The sequence below is a fragment of the Lissotriton vulgaris genome, unplaced genomic scaffold (assembly GCF_964263255.1).
Source record: "Lissotriton vulgaris unplaced genomic scaffold, aLisVul1.2 SCAFFOLD_1362, whole genome shotgun sequence".
Taxonomy (NCBI): Eukaryota; Metazoa; Chordata; class Amphibia; order Caudata; family Salamandridae; genus Lissotriton; species Lissotriton vulgaris.
In genome coordinates this window covers 299,024-312,315 of record NW_028246166.1, presented here as the reverse complement: position 1 = coordinate 312,315, position 13,292 = coordinate 299,024, and the positions used below count along the sequence as shown (strand labels likewise).

Here is a 13,292-nt window from a genome sequence, read left to right as displayed (position 1 = left end):
GTGGTTTGTCTGTCATTCAATGGCTTTCCTTCCTATTCCTGAACTTGTCCCATCCCTGGAGGATTCTGATTTACCATGGTTTTGACTGGCTAAGTTGTATCCTCCTGATGAGGTCAGGGAATTATTTTTTCTCCTTCATAAATCTAGTACACCATTGGAGAGCATGTACTGACTCCTTTCTAATTTTTACGAAGTTATGTTCTTACTCTCCACCCTCCAGAGATTTGTCCCTCTTTCTTTTTCATAGCACTTGCTCTTTTTTGCCCCCCGACTCCCTCACTTCTCTGTGTGTTACCACCTACTATTCATGTTTTGGTGGGACATCCCACTGACTCGGATCCCTGCTATGGTTATTGTAGGTCTCTCAATCCCCTCATCTTTTTCTCTGCCTAGCCTTTCTCTCCTGTTCCATGCCTTTTACTTGCATGCAGGTGTAACGTGGTGCCAATCTTTAAAGTACAGGAAATTTCATTTTCTATACTATCAATATGGCTGCCACATTCCATCATCCATCTGCACAGGAAGTGATATCACTCCTTCAACTTCTGAGAGCCTACTTAATCACAGCTGCAGTGCAGACCCACAGCAATTGCACGCCTAGTGCGCATCATCTGCACTGTTCACAGCTGAACCATGTCCAGCTCGGGGAACCCTAGTCGTCTCCCCCCTCACAGCAACCCTTCACACCTGTTTCCACTCCCTATGCTGCTGCATTGCAGCACCACACAAAACCGAGGGAGTTTGATCCTGTGCTTCTTGCAAGTTTTCATGCACTTACCCAAACCCAATACTCACCCGACCTTCACAGACGGCCCCAATACCCCACTTTCTCACATTCTCACAGGCCTGCAACCACCCCCACAACACTCTGTACTCACATGCATGCTCCTCGACACCCGCTCACTCAAACATGGCACAGAGATCTGGGACCTGCTGCACAACAACATCCCTGCCCTACTTTTCCTCATGAAAACCTGGCTTAAACCCTGCATCAGCACCTGACATTGCCACAGCCATCCCCTCAGGCCACAAGATCACCATGTTGGACAGACTTCACAAGCCCAAATCATAATCATCTGCAAGAATGCTACCAACTGCTCCACCTTCAAAGACACGTAATCCTCCAACTTTAAGCATCTGTCATTTAAGCTCCACACCACAGGCATGCATCCACTTCACCGACACCATCATGGACTTTGTCGCATCACTTGTCCTCGACGCTAGCAATTACATCCTATTTGGTGACCTGAACTTCTACCCTGAAGACTCTGCCGACCCCCAACTCAAAAGCACTTAACCCTTTCCATGCGGCCTCGATTCCCCAGGTGTGCTGTAAACAGCACAAACAGGGGCGGGCCGTGACGAACCCCAGCCATCATCAGCACACGAGCACCGTAGTGCATGACAGCTGGGGTTCGTCATCAGCATGGAAGGGGTTAAAGAGCTTGGAAGCCTAGGCCTTACCAAATGAGTAAAGGGAACTAAGTATGTCACTGGACATCTCCTGGACCATATGTTCACCACCTTCAACAACATCTGAGTTGAAGAGCGTACACCAGTCGACTGGATAGACTACACCCTCATTAAGTTCAGCATCCCTATCCTGGTCCAATGCACACGCAGCACCGCCAGACCAGACCACCAAAACTGGAGCATCGTCACTGACAAAGACTGGAACACACCTCTCAACAGCCACTGACACAGTGATAATCTCCCATAGCCATCAAGATTTTCAACAACTTTATTACTTGTTGCACTAAGTCCCTGCCCCTCCTCCCTCTCAAACAGCAATACAAAAAGAACTAGACCGCATGCCATTGGGTACATGGAGGTATTCAGAGTGATGAAATGCAACTGCAAACAACTGGAGCGTAAATAGATAATGAGCCAGGACACTGCAGACAGGAGCATGTTCAAATCCACCCTGAGACGCTAAGACCATATGAGCCAAACCATCAAATGTGCTGCTCTGGAGAACTGCATCGATGACAGCCCCAACAAAAGCAAATACATTTTCCCCATCATGAAGGATTTCACCTTACCATTGGATGCCTCCAACTCGATCACCCCCTCGCAGTACCTCTGCAGCAATCTCTCTCAATTCTTGAGCAACAAAATGCAGACATTTACAGCAACTTTAACCCTCAACTGGACCTGAGAGACCTCACTGAACACCTCCCGATCTTATCCATAGAACCAATGGCCCATCATCCCAGGAGAAAAAGTTGCCCAATGAAGTCCATCCACTCAGCTGCCCCATTGGACTCCTAGCCCAAACATGTTTACTCATGAGGACTACAACACATCAGCGCCATGCAACTCTGAATGCCTCTATGTCTTTGGTGACCTTCCCAGATGCTTGCTCACACCAACAACATGTCTTAGGTGACCTTCCCAGATACTTGCTCACACCAACCCGGAATGCCTCCATGTCTTTGGTAACCTTCCCAGATGCTTAGAAACATGCAACTGCTATCCCATTGTTAAAGAAACCCTCCAGAGCACCTTCAATGCTCATCAACCATAGAACGATCTCCCTGTTACCATTCGGGGTTAAGTGTTTGACAAAATCATTAACAGTTGCCTCACTGATATATTTCAGCGACCACCAATGGCTCGACACTACTAAGTTCGGTTTCAGACCCAACCACAGCACAGAAATTGTCCTCACCACCGCCACAGATGACATTTGCATGTCCCTAGACACAGGAGACACGGCTGAACTCATCTTCCTGGATATTGCCACAGCGCTTGACCTGGTGTCCCACCCCATCATCATCCAATGCCTACACAACATCGGAATCCAAGGACACACATTCCGATGGATCCGTTTCTGTTTCTGACTGAAAGGACCCAAATCAGCCTGCCACCATACACCTAGGATGCCCGCGAACTCATTTTTAGAGTTCTAGAAGGATCCTCCCTGAGTCAGACTCTCTTCAACGCATACACGATCCCTCTAGTCACCTGCTCTCACAACATCAATGCCCTCTCCTTCACCAACGACACATAGCTCATTCTCTCCCTTATAGACAAGACATTCAATTCCCAGATCAAGTTCAATGCCTGCATGACTAAAATCGCCCACTGGGTGAGGACCAACTGTTTGAAGCTGAACAACGAAAAGAGCGAAATTGTGATCTTCGGGAACAGAACGTCACAGTGGGACTCGACCCGGCTGCCACCAGACCAAGCTTAACATTACCACACAAGTCAGTGCTGTCACTGCTTCATGCTTCCATACTCTGAAGATGCGGAGGAAGATTTCCAAATGGCTCTCACTCAGCACCCGGAAATCCATCACGCGTTCCAATGTCACAAGAAAGCTGGACTACTGGAACACCCTCTATGCCATGATCAAAATTCACTCCAAGGCTGCAGACAGATTCAGAACTCTTTGGCCAGAATCAGTCTTAACCTCACATACCACAATTACATCACACTTCACCTGAAGCAGCTCCACTGGCTCGCCATTCAAAAACTAGGACAATTCAGACTCCTCATCCACACTTCAAGGCACTAGATAGCACTGGCACAGCAAATCTCAACATTCACATCAGCACTCCCAAACCTTCTAGACTCCTCCGCTCATCCTTATTCCTACTTGCACACATCCCACGCATATGGAAAATCCGATCAGGCAGTCAAACCTTTTCTAAATCGCTCAAAGCGTGGAACAAACTGCTACTACATATGAGCCTTCTCCTTGCTTGAATTCTGCATAAAGCTGAATATCTGGCATTTTGACTAGTCCTACCAGGCTGTCGGTTTGTCTAGGCTCACACCTGCCCAGTGCCAGGATACTCTTCCAGGTGACAGTGAGCTCTACATATCTGTGTAACATAACACACCATACACAACTTTCAAATTATTTCTCTACATCCCAGTGTTGGAAAATGTCCCTCTCTAAAGGGTCACCCCAAACTTTTTAGCACCCAGCTCCTCTTTTCCTGACCCTCATTTTGTGGGCTTTAGGACATTCAAGTACTTTATCACTAATAGCCCAGTGCTAAAATGCATGTGATGTCTCCTCTAAATGGGGTATAATTGGTTTAAACCTGTTTGGCATATTTCATTTACTCATAAGTCCTTTGTAAAGTGGTATACTATATGCCAAGGACCTCTAAATTAAATGCTACTAGTGGGCCTGAAGCACTGGTTGTGCCACCCACACAAGTACGCTTTCAAATCTGGCTCAAGTCTTCCATTGCAAGGTCCGTGTGTAGTTTACTGCCACTTCAACATGGCATTTAAAGCCCCTTTCCAAACCTTAACCGCACCGGTTATTACACATAAGTCGCACCTAAAGTAGGCCCTAGGTAGCCCTAAGGGCGGGGTGCTAAGTAAAAGGTAGGACATACACTGTTAAGTTTTACATGTCCTGGTAGTGACAAACAGCTAAATTCGTTTTTCACTAATGTGAGGCCTACTCCTCTCATAGGTTATTGGGAATTCCTTCAAAAACTTTAACGCTGTAACTCATGGTTATAAAGGAGTAGGAGCAGCATGTTTCATATCTCTGTAATGGTAATGATAAATCATTTGTAATGGTAAAGTTGGATTTTATATTACGGTTTTAAAAATGCCTTTTTTAGAAAGTGAAAGACACACAACTTATGAACTGAATGCAGAAGAAATCAAAACATTCCCCCCAGTCAAAAGATCTGGGTTAAATCCATCATTCTTTTGCTCACCATGCCACCCCAGTTTAGACCTGGTAATATGCAAATCAGTGTTGACCCTGTGCTTCATGGCACCAGTCCAGCCGGAACTGCCAAGCCAGGTCCTCCCTGCACCAGAAACAAGCATTCTAAGACCGGTTTTGGGGTTTCACCCCTTCAGCCAGGATAGCTTGAATCCAGTTGCACAGTGAGCCCAGGACCCACATTTGGACACACCCGGCGCACTTAGGGTGGGAAAGCAAAAGACACACAATTGATGGACGGAATGCAGAACAAATCAAAACATTCACCCCCAGTCAAGAGATCTGGGTTAAATCCATCATTCTTTTGATCACCTTCATGCCTCTGGAGTCAAGCTATCCTAGTTGATGAGTGGTGAAAACCCGGAACCGGTCCTAGGATGCTAGTTTCCAGTCCAAGGAGGACCTGGCCTGGCAGTTTCGGGCTAGACTGTTCCTTTTGGGTGCAGGGTCAAGACTGATTTGCATATGGCTGGGTTCAAACTGGAATGGCATGGTGAGCAAAAATGCAATGGATTTAGGCCCAGATCTCTGTACTGGGGTGAATGTATGATATTTTTCTGCATTCTGACCATCAATTGTTCTTTTTGCATTTGTGACCCCAGAGTGGGACGGGTATGCCCAGACGTGGGTCCAGTGCTCTCCATACCACTGGAGTCAAGCTATCCTGGCTGATGAGGGGTGAAAACCCGAAAGTGACCGTAGGAGGCTTGTTTCCAGTCCAGGGAGGACCTGGCCTGGTAGTTCGGGCTTGACTGTTCCTATTGGGCACAGGAACATGACTGATTTGCTTATGGCTGTGTTCAAACTGGAATGGCAGGTAAGCAAAAAAACTATGGATTTAGGTCCAGATCTCTGATATGGTTCTGCATTCTGACAATCAATTGTTCTTTTTGCACTTTTAGAAAGTGGACATTTTCTCTGCACTTCCTTCTCTGTGTGGTTTTCAGCCTGTCTACAATACACATCTGGGATGGGTGACAGCTACACTTTGTGCATTCCCTCTAGACAGCCTCAAACAAGGGAAGGGTGGGTGTGACCAAGAACTCATCTGCATTTATCTGCATTCTGGTAGCTCTTCCTGGGCAGGATACTTTCACCTGAATATGCAGTGTCCTGTTTCCCACAGGAAGGGCTGATTACCCCCTACTGATAGTCTGGAGCCAAGGCTGGGAAGCAAGTGCCTGTGCACTTCAGACAACCTTCTTTGAAGTCACCCCCACTACAAAGGCACAACTGGGTAGACGTACTGGGGTTCTGATGCTACCAAGACAGTATACTACTGGAGCTGTGAAGAACTCTGCCAGGAGTAAAGACTACTGTGCTACAAGGATTGCCACTCTGCTTAACTGCTGCACAGGAAGAATTACTTTTCTGCTTCGTTGTGGTGCCCTTCTGCCTGCTGATCTCTACTCTGCTGAGGACAAGGAATGGGCCCATCTCACTTGCACCCAGAGTGATTCCAAGGGCTTGCTAGCTAGCCCCCCATCCTGAAGTCTCGGAGCCCTCAAAGACTCCCTTCAACCCTGCAACAGCACCTGGCCTCTGCTATCCATGAATCCTGCCCTGCGAAGAGGTGCTCATCTAGTCCTGGTCCCTTGAACAGTGAATTCTGCTGTATGGTACCAACAAAATCGCTGCAGTGACGACTGCACTTCTCGGAACCCGAGCATTGCCCTTCAATGCTAACACAGGAGGGGATTGACAACATCGCCTCTATGATGACAGTGCCTGCATCGTAAAAGGGTAAGTTAATAAAGCCTTCATCACCTGCGCAGATTGAAAGAGACGCATTGAGCCTTCGACGTCAACACTTGCTCCATCCAACTTATTTTTTCAGCTGGACCTGCATGAGTCCTGTAGCCGGCCTGCCCTCCGTAGCAGTCGGCTTTAACCCCTTCCATGCTCCCGTCGGCCATTGGCCATCGCGAGCACTACCTCCCTGGTGCTGCGAACGGCCGATGCAGCCCGCTCCACCCACTCCGTGGAACACCCGCACTGCGGCGAAATATTCGCCGTGGTAAACGGGTTAACTTTGGATTTAGCCCGGTTCAGCACAACCACAAGTAACCCCAAAGGGATATTTACTTCTAAGCTCTACTTTTTGATTTATTCTTCAAAATTCATGACTCCGGTTCTACTAATTGGATTTTTGTTGTTTTGGTCTTATTTCACTCATAAAAATGTAATCTATTTTTTTCTAACCCTGTTTGGAGTATTTTTGTGGGGTTTTCATTGTGTTTCTGTGTGTGTGTTGCACAAATACTTTACACATTGGCTCTTTAGATAAGCCTACCTGCTATGTGTCAAGCTACCAGAGGGTGAGCACAGGTTATCTTTTAGTATATTTCTAGCTTAACCCGACTAGAGTAGTGGTTCCTGTTCGTACAGGGTGCATGTTCTGACAACCAGAAACCCCATTTCTAACACCTAAGACTGCTACTAACTCAGTCTTTCATGTTAGCAGGGTTGCTAAAATGAGTGTCACAAAAAGATGAGGGCCACACAGTTGACCCACTACAGTGCTACTGATTGTTAAAAGCATGGGCTAAAAAAAGAACATTCAATGAATGTGCTGGAGGTATCAGCATTTCTTGTCCGAGATAAAAAACAACAATGTTTCATTGTTTGCAGCCCCTCCCCTTTGTCCATGAAAATGAAACTTATAAAATAATGGTTCATTGCATCATTATATTCTGAAGAACACTGGGATTTTTCCAGCGTTCCAGCTTTTAGGGACTCTCATGATATGAGACGCCCAAGTGATTTTTACACTATGAGAACAACCAATAAGTCATAGAATGTTACGGCATTTAATTACTTTGCCTTTGCATACTTGCAACTATTACATGTAATATAAGAATTGTGGAAAAGGAGATGCGCTTGACAGAGTGACTGGGTAATGACACAGAGGACCCTATGGGCCTGAACAGGCTGGAGCGGCGTGAAAGGAGGTCTGACTGAAGGGTCTGCCTTTGTAAAGTGCAAGTGACACATTGTGTACTTAGAGATCACTATCCAGCAACTTACTCCTTCAGATATCTGCCCTCTCATCCATGCATTCATCCATCAGTCTTTCATCCATTCACGCACTCATTGTTATGTTATGTTACCTGTTTTGTAAAGCGCAAACAGCTGCCCCAGCAACGGGGCGTCCCGGCGCTAGAACCGTAACACAACCAGCTGACAACGAAAGAGGGACCTACGGCTCCATTCATCTAGGCGTCCATCATGCATCATCACAATCTCTCACACACTTAGCCACTCCTAAATGCCCACCCACCTGCACGTCTGCCGCTCACCCATCCATCATCCGGGCACCCGCTCAATTTTCGTTAACTCTCTCACTCCGCAATAAAGTCACACGTTCTATTATAGAAAAAAACATAAACCTATTGGCGAGATTGATCAGTACTTACTTATAATTTGAGGAGATTCAGGTATCTCCCAAACACCACAGAGGTTTTAAGGCATGGGCAAAGTGGAGAACCCCACCTTTCAAGTGGCCCCTTAGGAAAACAAATTTTCTCTCTTTGACCCATTTTGGCCTTTTCTTCATCTGAACCCCTCTCCCTCCCGGGTTAGACATATTTCACATTTTTGTGTGTGACCCTGTTAAACGTTAAAATTGTAATTTAGAATTGTATGACTTCATGCATACTTGAATTAGCAGGAAACGAGTAATATAATTCAGATTTGTCCTGCCACGGGTCCCCCAAAATATGGTTTGCCCAAGGTCCCCAAAACTCTTAAAATCACAACCAAAATATTCGAGAAGCTCCCTGTTTCTTCCTGAGCTGGAGTGGGAAAACGTTGTTTTCCACTGATAACCAGTTTATAAAAAGGTTTACAATTTCCTTGCATATATCAGTTCTCTAAACAATAGCTAAAATGCTGATGTTTCTAAAATCCTCCTCTAACACCTCTGCACGGGACGTTTCCCGCTGATAACCCTCTGAAATCCTCTTTCATACAGATTCTTCTGATGTTCATGAACTGCCAATGCTGATGGCATACTTTACTTTACCATGTGCTTTAGCCCACTGCATGTTCCTTGTCAAGGACTCTGTAGAACACGCCGACTGCTGTACGGGGTCTGTCAGCGCTCTCTTCTCAGACAGACTGCTGCGGATCTCCAAGGCCTGCTTGCCTCTGGTGAGGTGGCACTTGCCCATGTCTGAGAAGAAACATCAACACGTTACCAGAAGAGACACAATAGGAAACCTTCATTCCAATAACCAGGACTCAGTTTATAGTGCTCTCCCCAACCTAAATCGCCTCTAGGAACTTGAATAATATTTGTTATAAACCAATTTAATAGCGCCCATTTAACACACCTGGTCAAACTCACAGGCCTAGCTGGACTTGCAGTGATCCAAATCAGTAGCCAGCAGCTGACTGTTTAGGAGCTGGCCTCACTGAGCTAGCTTTTTCTGGCAGTTTAAATGTGAAAAAACAAGTGACCGTCCTTTTAAGAAAAAAAATTCTAACTGTCCAGTAATTCTTGCATGTCTTAATAAGGGACATCGAGATAGAAGAAAGTGAAATTAATAGAACAATAAACACGTATTTCTTTATTTAGAAGTTTGATAACGCGCTATAGATTATCTAAGCTAAGTCAGAGAGAACAGATACTTTGGGAAATTGGACAGGCAGGCAGATTTAAGCAATCTCATTAATTCATTACTCCTCATTTGAAAAATCCTCACAAACAGACCACACAAATTGTACTGAAACCTTTAACATATTCTAGGGCATTAGTTAGTTCTGTGCTGCTCTACAGAGCAGACATAACCTCTATCAAGAAGGTGACCATGGTTGCACATTTAATAGAGGGATGCGAAACCATTTAATAATCCACATTTGTAAAGCGCACAATCACCCGTAAGGGTCTCTAGGCGCTGGGGGCCGTCGGGAAGATTAAGCAAGCTATTGCCCAGAGTCACATGGTGCTGGGCTAATCTGCCGCCGGCCCTGGGGATCGAACAGTGATCCCCAGATTCCGGAGTCAGTATGGTGCCAAATACATTTCGAAATTTTCGCTCAGACTCTTCTCCGCAATGGTATACCTTGCACCAAAAAGTCAACCAAAATAACAGCAGGAGGATGTTTCTAGAAGGAACATTTTTTTTATTCGAGGAGAATTATTGCTCCAGAACCCGTCACCCGGGGGCAAAAATCATTAGAATTGTTGCGTTATGCAAAATGGTGTAAACTACTCACAATTCACGTAATGCAAAAATTCGAGAATTATGTACAATTAGGTCGGCATATGAAATAGTTTGCACAGGCCTATTTATTACACAGTTAAAGGAGACCGACAGATCATCAAAACGTACAGATGTCTCACACTATTATTCACAGTTTGTTATGTGACAAACCTGTTCACGCTCGGCAAGTGGCTGAGCACAAAGAGATGGCTGTGTCACATTCGAATAATGGCCTTAGGCAAAGCAGGGCCTACAAGAGATTAAGCGCTTCCCTGCACCACGGGCGTTTATTTTCCGATCTAGGTATGAAGGATTACGAAGAACTGGCGAGCACGTTTTAAAATGCTCTTTTGGGTCTTAACACTGCTTGGACTTAGTTTCTTTTATTTTTTCAAGTCCTCGGCAGACATTTAGAGTTATACTGGTAATAAGGTGCAGTGAAAACAGCGTCCAGTAATGAAGTTACTAAACGTTTTTCCATTAAGCTCCATTCTAAACATACCTGGAAATAAGCTTGGGATGTAGTACGAATACTGCACAGGAGCAGAATGGAAATGTGAAAGGCCCAATTCTTAAACAACATTAGAGATTTACTCCTGTGCTCTTAGGCCTGTGCATTATGGGTACAATCTCGAATTCAGGATAGCAGGAATACTCCAGGCAAGCTGCAACGCTTTCCCTGGAGTAGCCCTGAAATTATTTTGTGAATGCCACGCTTTCAAGTACAATTTTGTTTTCATGCATTGATTAAACGGATGTACATTTACAACGTACAGGGGACATTTAATTTCAACTTGTTTCTTTTTATTACGTACAAAGAAAATATGTTTTCCCCTGGAAATAGAATTTCCATTACCACCAACTTTTGCGTTTTTTTATATTTAATGTACATAGTTACCAAATATGTCGTGTCATGTGTAACAACTCCAGCCAGTTCCTCCTTTTTAGCGATCAGAACTTTGCAGTGTGGGACTTGCTTTGCATTTACCGTTAGAAGTATAGATGTTTTTTTTAACTCCTAATTTTAAATGATACTGGCCAGAAACCTATGACTGACTGAATGGGTCTCAGACACAGGGACTACAGTAGTGCTCTCTCAGTTGTTCATAATTATGTACCTCATTCTAAACCACCATGTGCACCTGAATTATAAATTATGCAATGATCCGATAACCAATGCACGTCTCATGCACATGAATACAGTGCTAACCTCATCATGAACAGCAACCAGGGATCCTGTGAGGTACCTCGACCAGTATTCTCAGGAGGTACATTACATACTGCTCTCTTGTACGTTACTAGTGCTCCAGATAGGCCCATCGCCCAGTGCCTCCCTCATGCACTTCACCATATCCCTCTACTGTGAATCATTCTCGGTTTCCCTGACTCACATCAATCTGTGCCCCCTGCTGGACAGGCCATGTTGGATTATTGGTCTGTGTGCACTTATCCCTGTAAAACTGCTGATCTTTGTGCACATAGGAGTCTTTGATTGTATTGGTTTGCTTGCATGCTCGGTCTGTGCGTTATGTGCCTCCATGTACATACATTAAACTAACGCCAGATCTACAGGTTTTGTCAATGTTTGTTTCCATGACTTTTTGCCCAAGTGAACAACCTTCACTCAGCATCTTGCATTGTTAGACGGGTCCCCTGCTTTGAGGTCAGGCTGCCAGACATGCAAGATAGAAGCACAAACTCTCTGTGCCAGGCCCAGCACTAGATGTACTACTCACTGGCAACATCCATTACTCAGAAACTGATATAATTCATAATAAGGGTACACCGCTTACAAATTACCTTCTGCAACCCCATCAAGCAGCACAGTGATCTTTTTGTCCTCTAACAAACGCTCCTTCAAAAACTTCATAAAAATTCCATTGGCTAATCCCGAATGCTGGATTTCAAATGCTTCCGCTCCTTGGCACCTGTGCAGGCAACATACAATGATCACAGGTGCATGAGAATATGCATGTTACGGGCTGGTCCAAGTTTGTGATCACATGAGCAACAGTGGAGTACATACATCCCAACATTAGGAGAAGAGAGTCAGAGTAGTAGGATCGTCTGATAGTTTTAGTTCCTGGACTCAAGGTTCATAGATGGGAGAATTCTGCGAACCTCGTCTCACAATTAACCCTTTGCAAACACTCCAGAGAAAAAAGACAACTCAATTACATGTTTGTAGTGTGCTCCTTGCTGAGCCAAGAAACAGAAATAGTTTAAAATGTCTAGAATAATAACATTTTATGCCATAAGTAAGTCCCAGACATTTCAAGATACTTCTGAAAATTACTGAGAAGAGAAGACATGCTACCTAAGTAGCTCAGTGGTAAAAGGGACGAATTAGAGCCCATCCTTGTGGTACTTTCATGCAGTCCTTAAAAATACAAAACATGCCTCACCTTGCTCAAACAGTTGTATGACAGAACAACGCACGTCTAAACATCGCGGTCTCAACCACGACCAAGTCTTTACCACACATACCGTTATAACAATTTTCTTTGTAAAGACATCATTGGTAAAGGCATACGCATGATAAAGATCACACCCCAGCCCCCCTTCCCTGAGCCCTACAACCATGCCCCCAGCCCTGAAATCCACCCTGCCCCAGCCCTAAACACTATCCCAACACCCCACCCTGAGCCCCATAACTGGGCTCCCAGCCCGAAAACTACCTTGACTCCAGGCCACATCCTCAGCCCTAAAACGGTCTCCCAGCCCTGAAAACTGCCACTTCCAATGCCCTGAGCCCTAAAACCCAGCCCAGAGCCCTAAAAACTACCCCGACCCCAGCCCAGAGTCCTAAAACCAGCCCCCAGCACTAATAACTACCCCACAATGAGCCCTAAAACCCAGTCCTACTTGCCAAGCCGCGTGCCGGTTCTTCCTGCCTCGATCTTTCATGTTCCTCTACCCACCCATCCGCTCTGCAACTAGAGCGCTGACAGCCTTAACAACGCATATGAGTGGTCAAGGTATATACAGAGTTAAGGCAAGCCTTGCTCCGCTTGCGTTGTAATGGCACGCGTGGTTTAGCCTGCTTTGTTAATGCCGTTTCCCTGCTCAAACATCATCTGTAAAGTAGACGTCATTCTATCTAGGTACAACAAAATACAATTGTTCTGAAAAACTGGTTCCTATCTGCTTGTGACCTACGTGAATTCTGCAGTTGAGAGGAGCGTGCAAAGAAAAAGACAACACCACTTGTAATACTTTCAAGAAGCACAGACCACTAAACTGACCCTCCGCCCCCTAACCATGCATAACTAGCATAACCGAGAATTATAGATGGGTGACCATGCCTAAAGGATGTTTTTCACTGATGAGGAATGGACGACAACAAACAGGTGAGAAATGAACTTGAGTTGTCAATGAAG

The 13,292-nt window shown here is 45.3% G+C and overlaps 1 protein-coding gene across 1 annotated transcript in view; it reads right to left on the bottom strand.

The window, feature by feature from the left end:
- The window catches only part of LOC147666124 (mucosa-associated lymphoid tissue lymphoma translocation protein 1-like), a 315,600-nt gene that overhangs the window by 33,017 nt on the left and 269,291 nt on the right, over positions 1-13,292 (bottom strand). Inside the window, exons 9-10 of the mRNA XM_086949286.1 lie at positions 11,713-11,840; positions 8,730-8,879 (exon numbers count right to left, since the gene is read on the bottom strand). Of these exons, the coding sequence (XP_086805412.1) occupies positions 8,730-8,879; positions 11,713-11,840 (278 nt within the window). The remainder of the gene's footprint in view (positions 1-8,729; positions 8,880-11,712; positions 11,841-13,292) is intronic.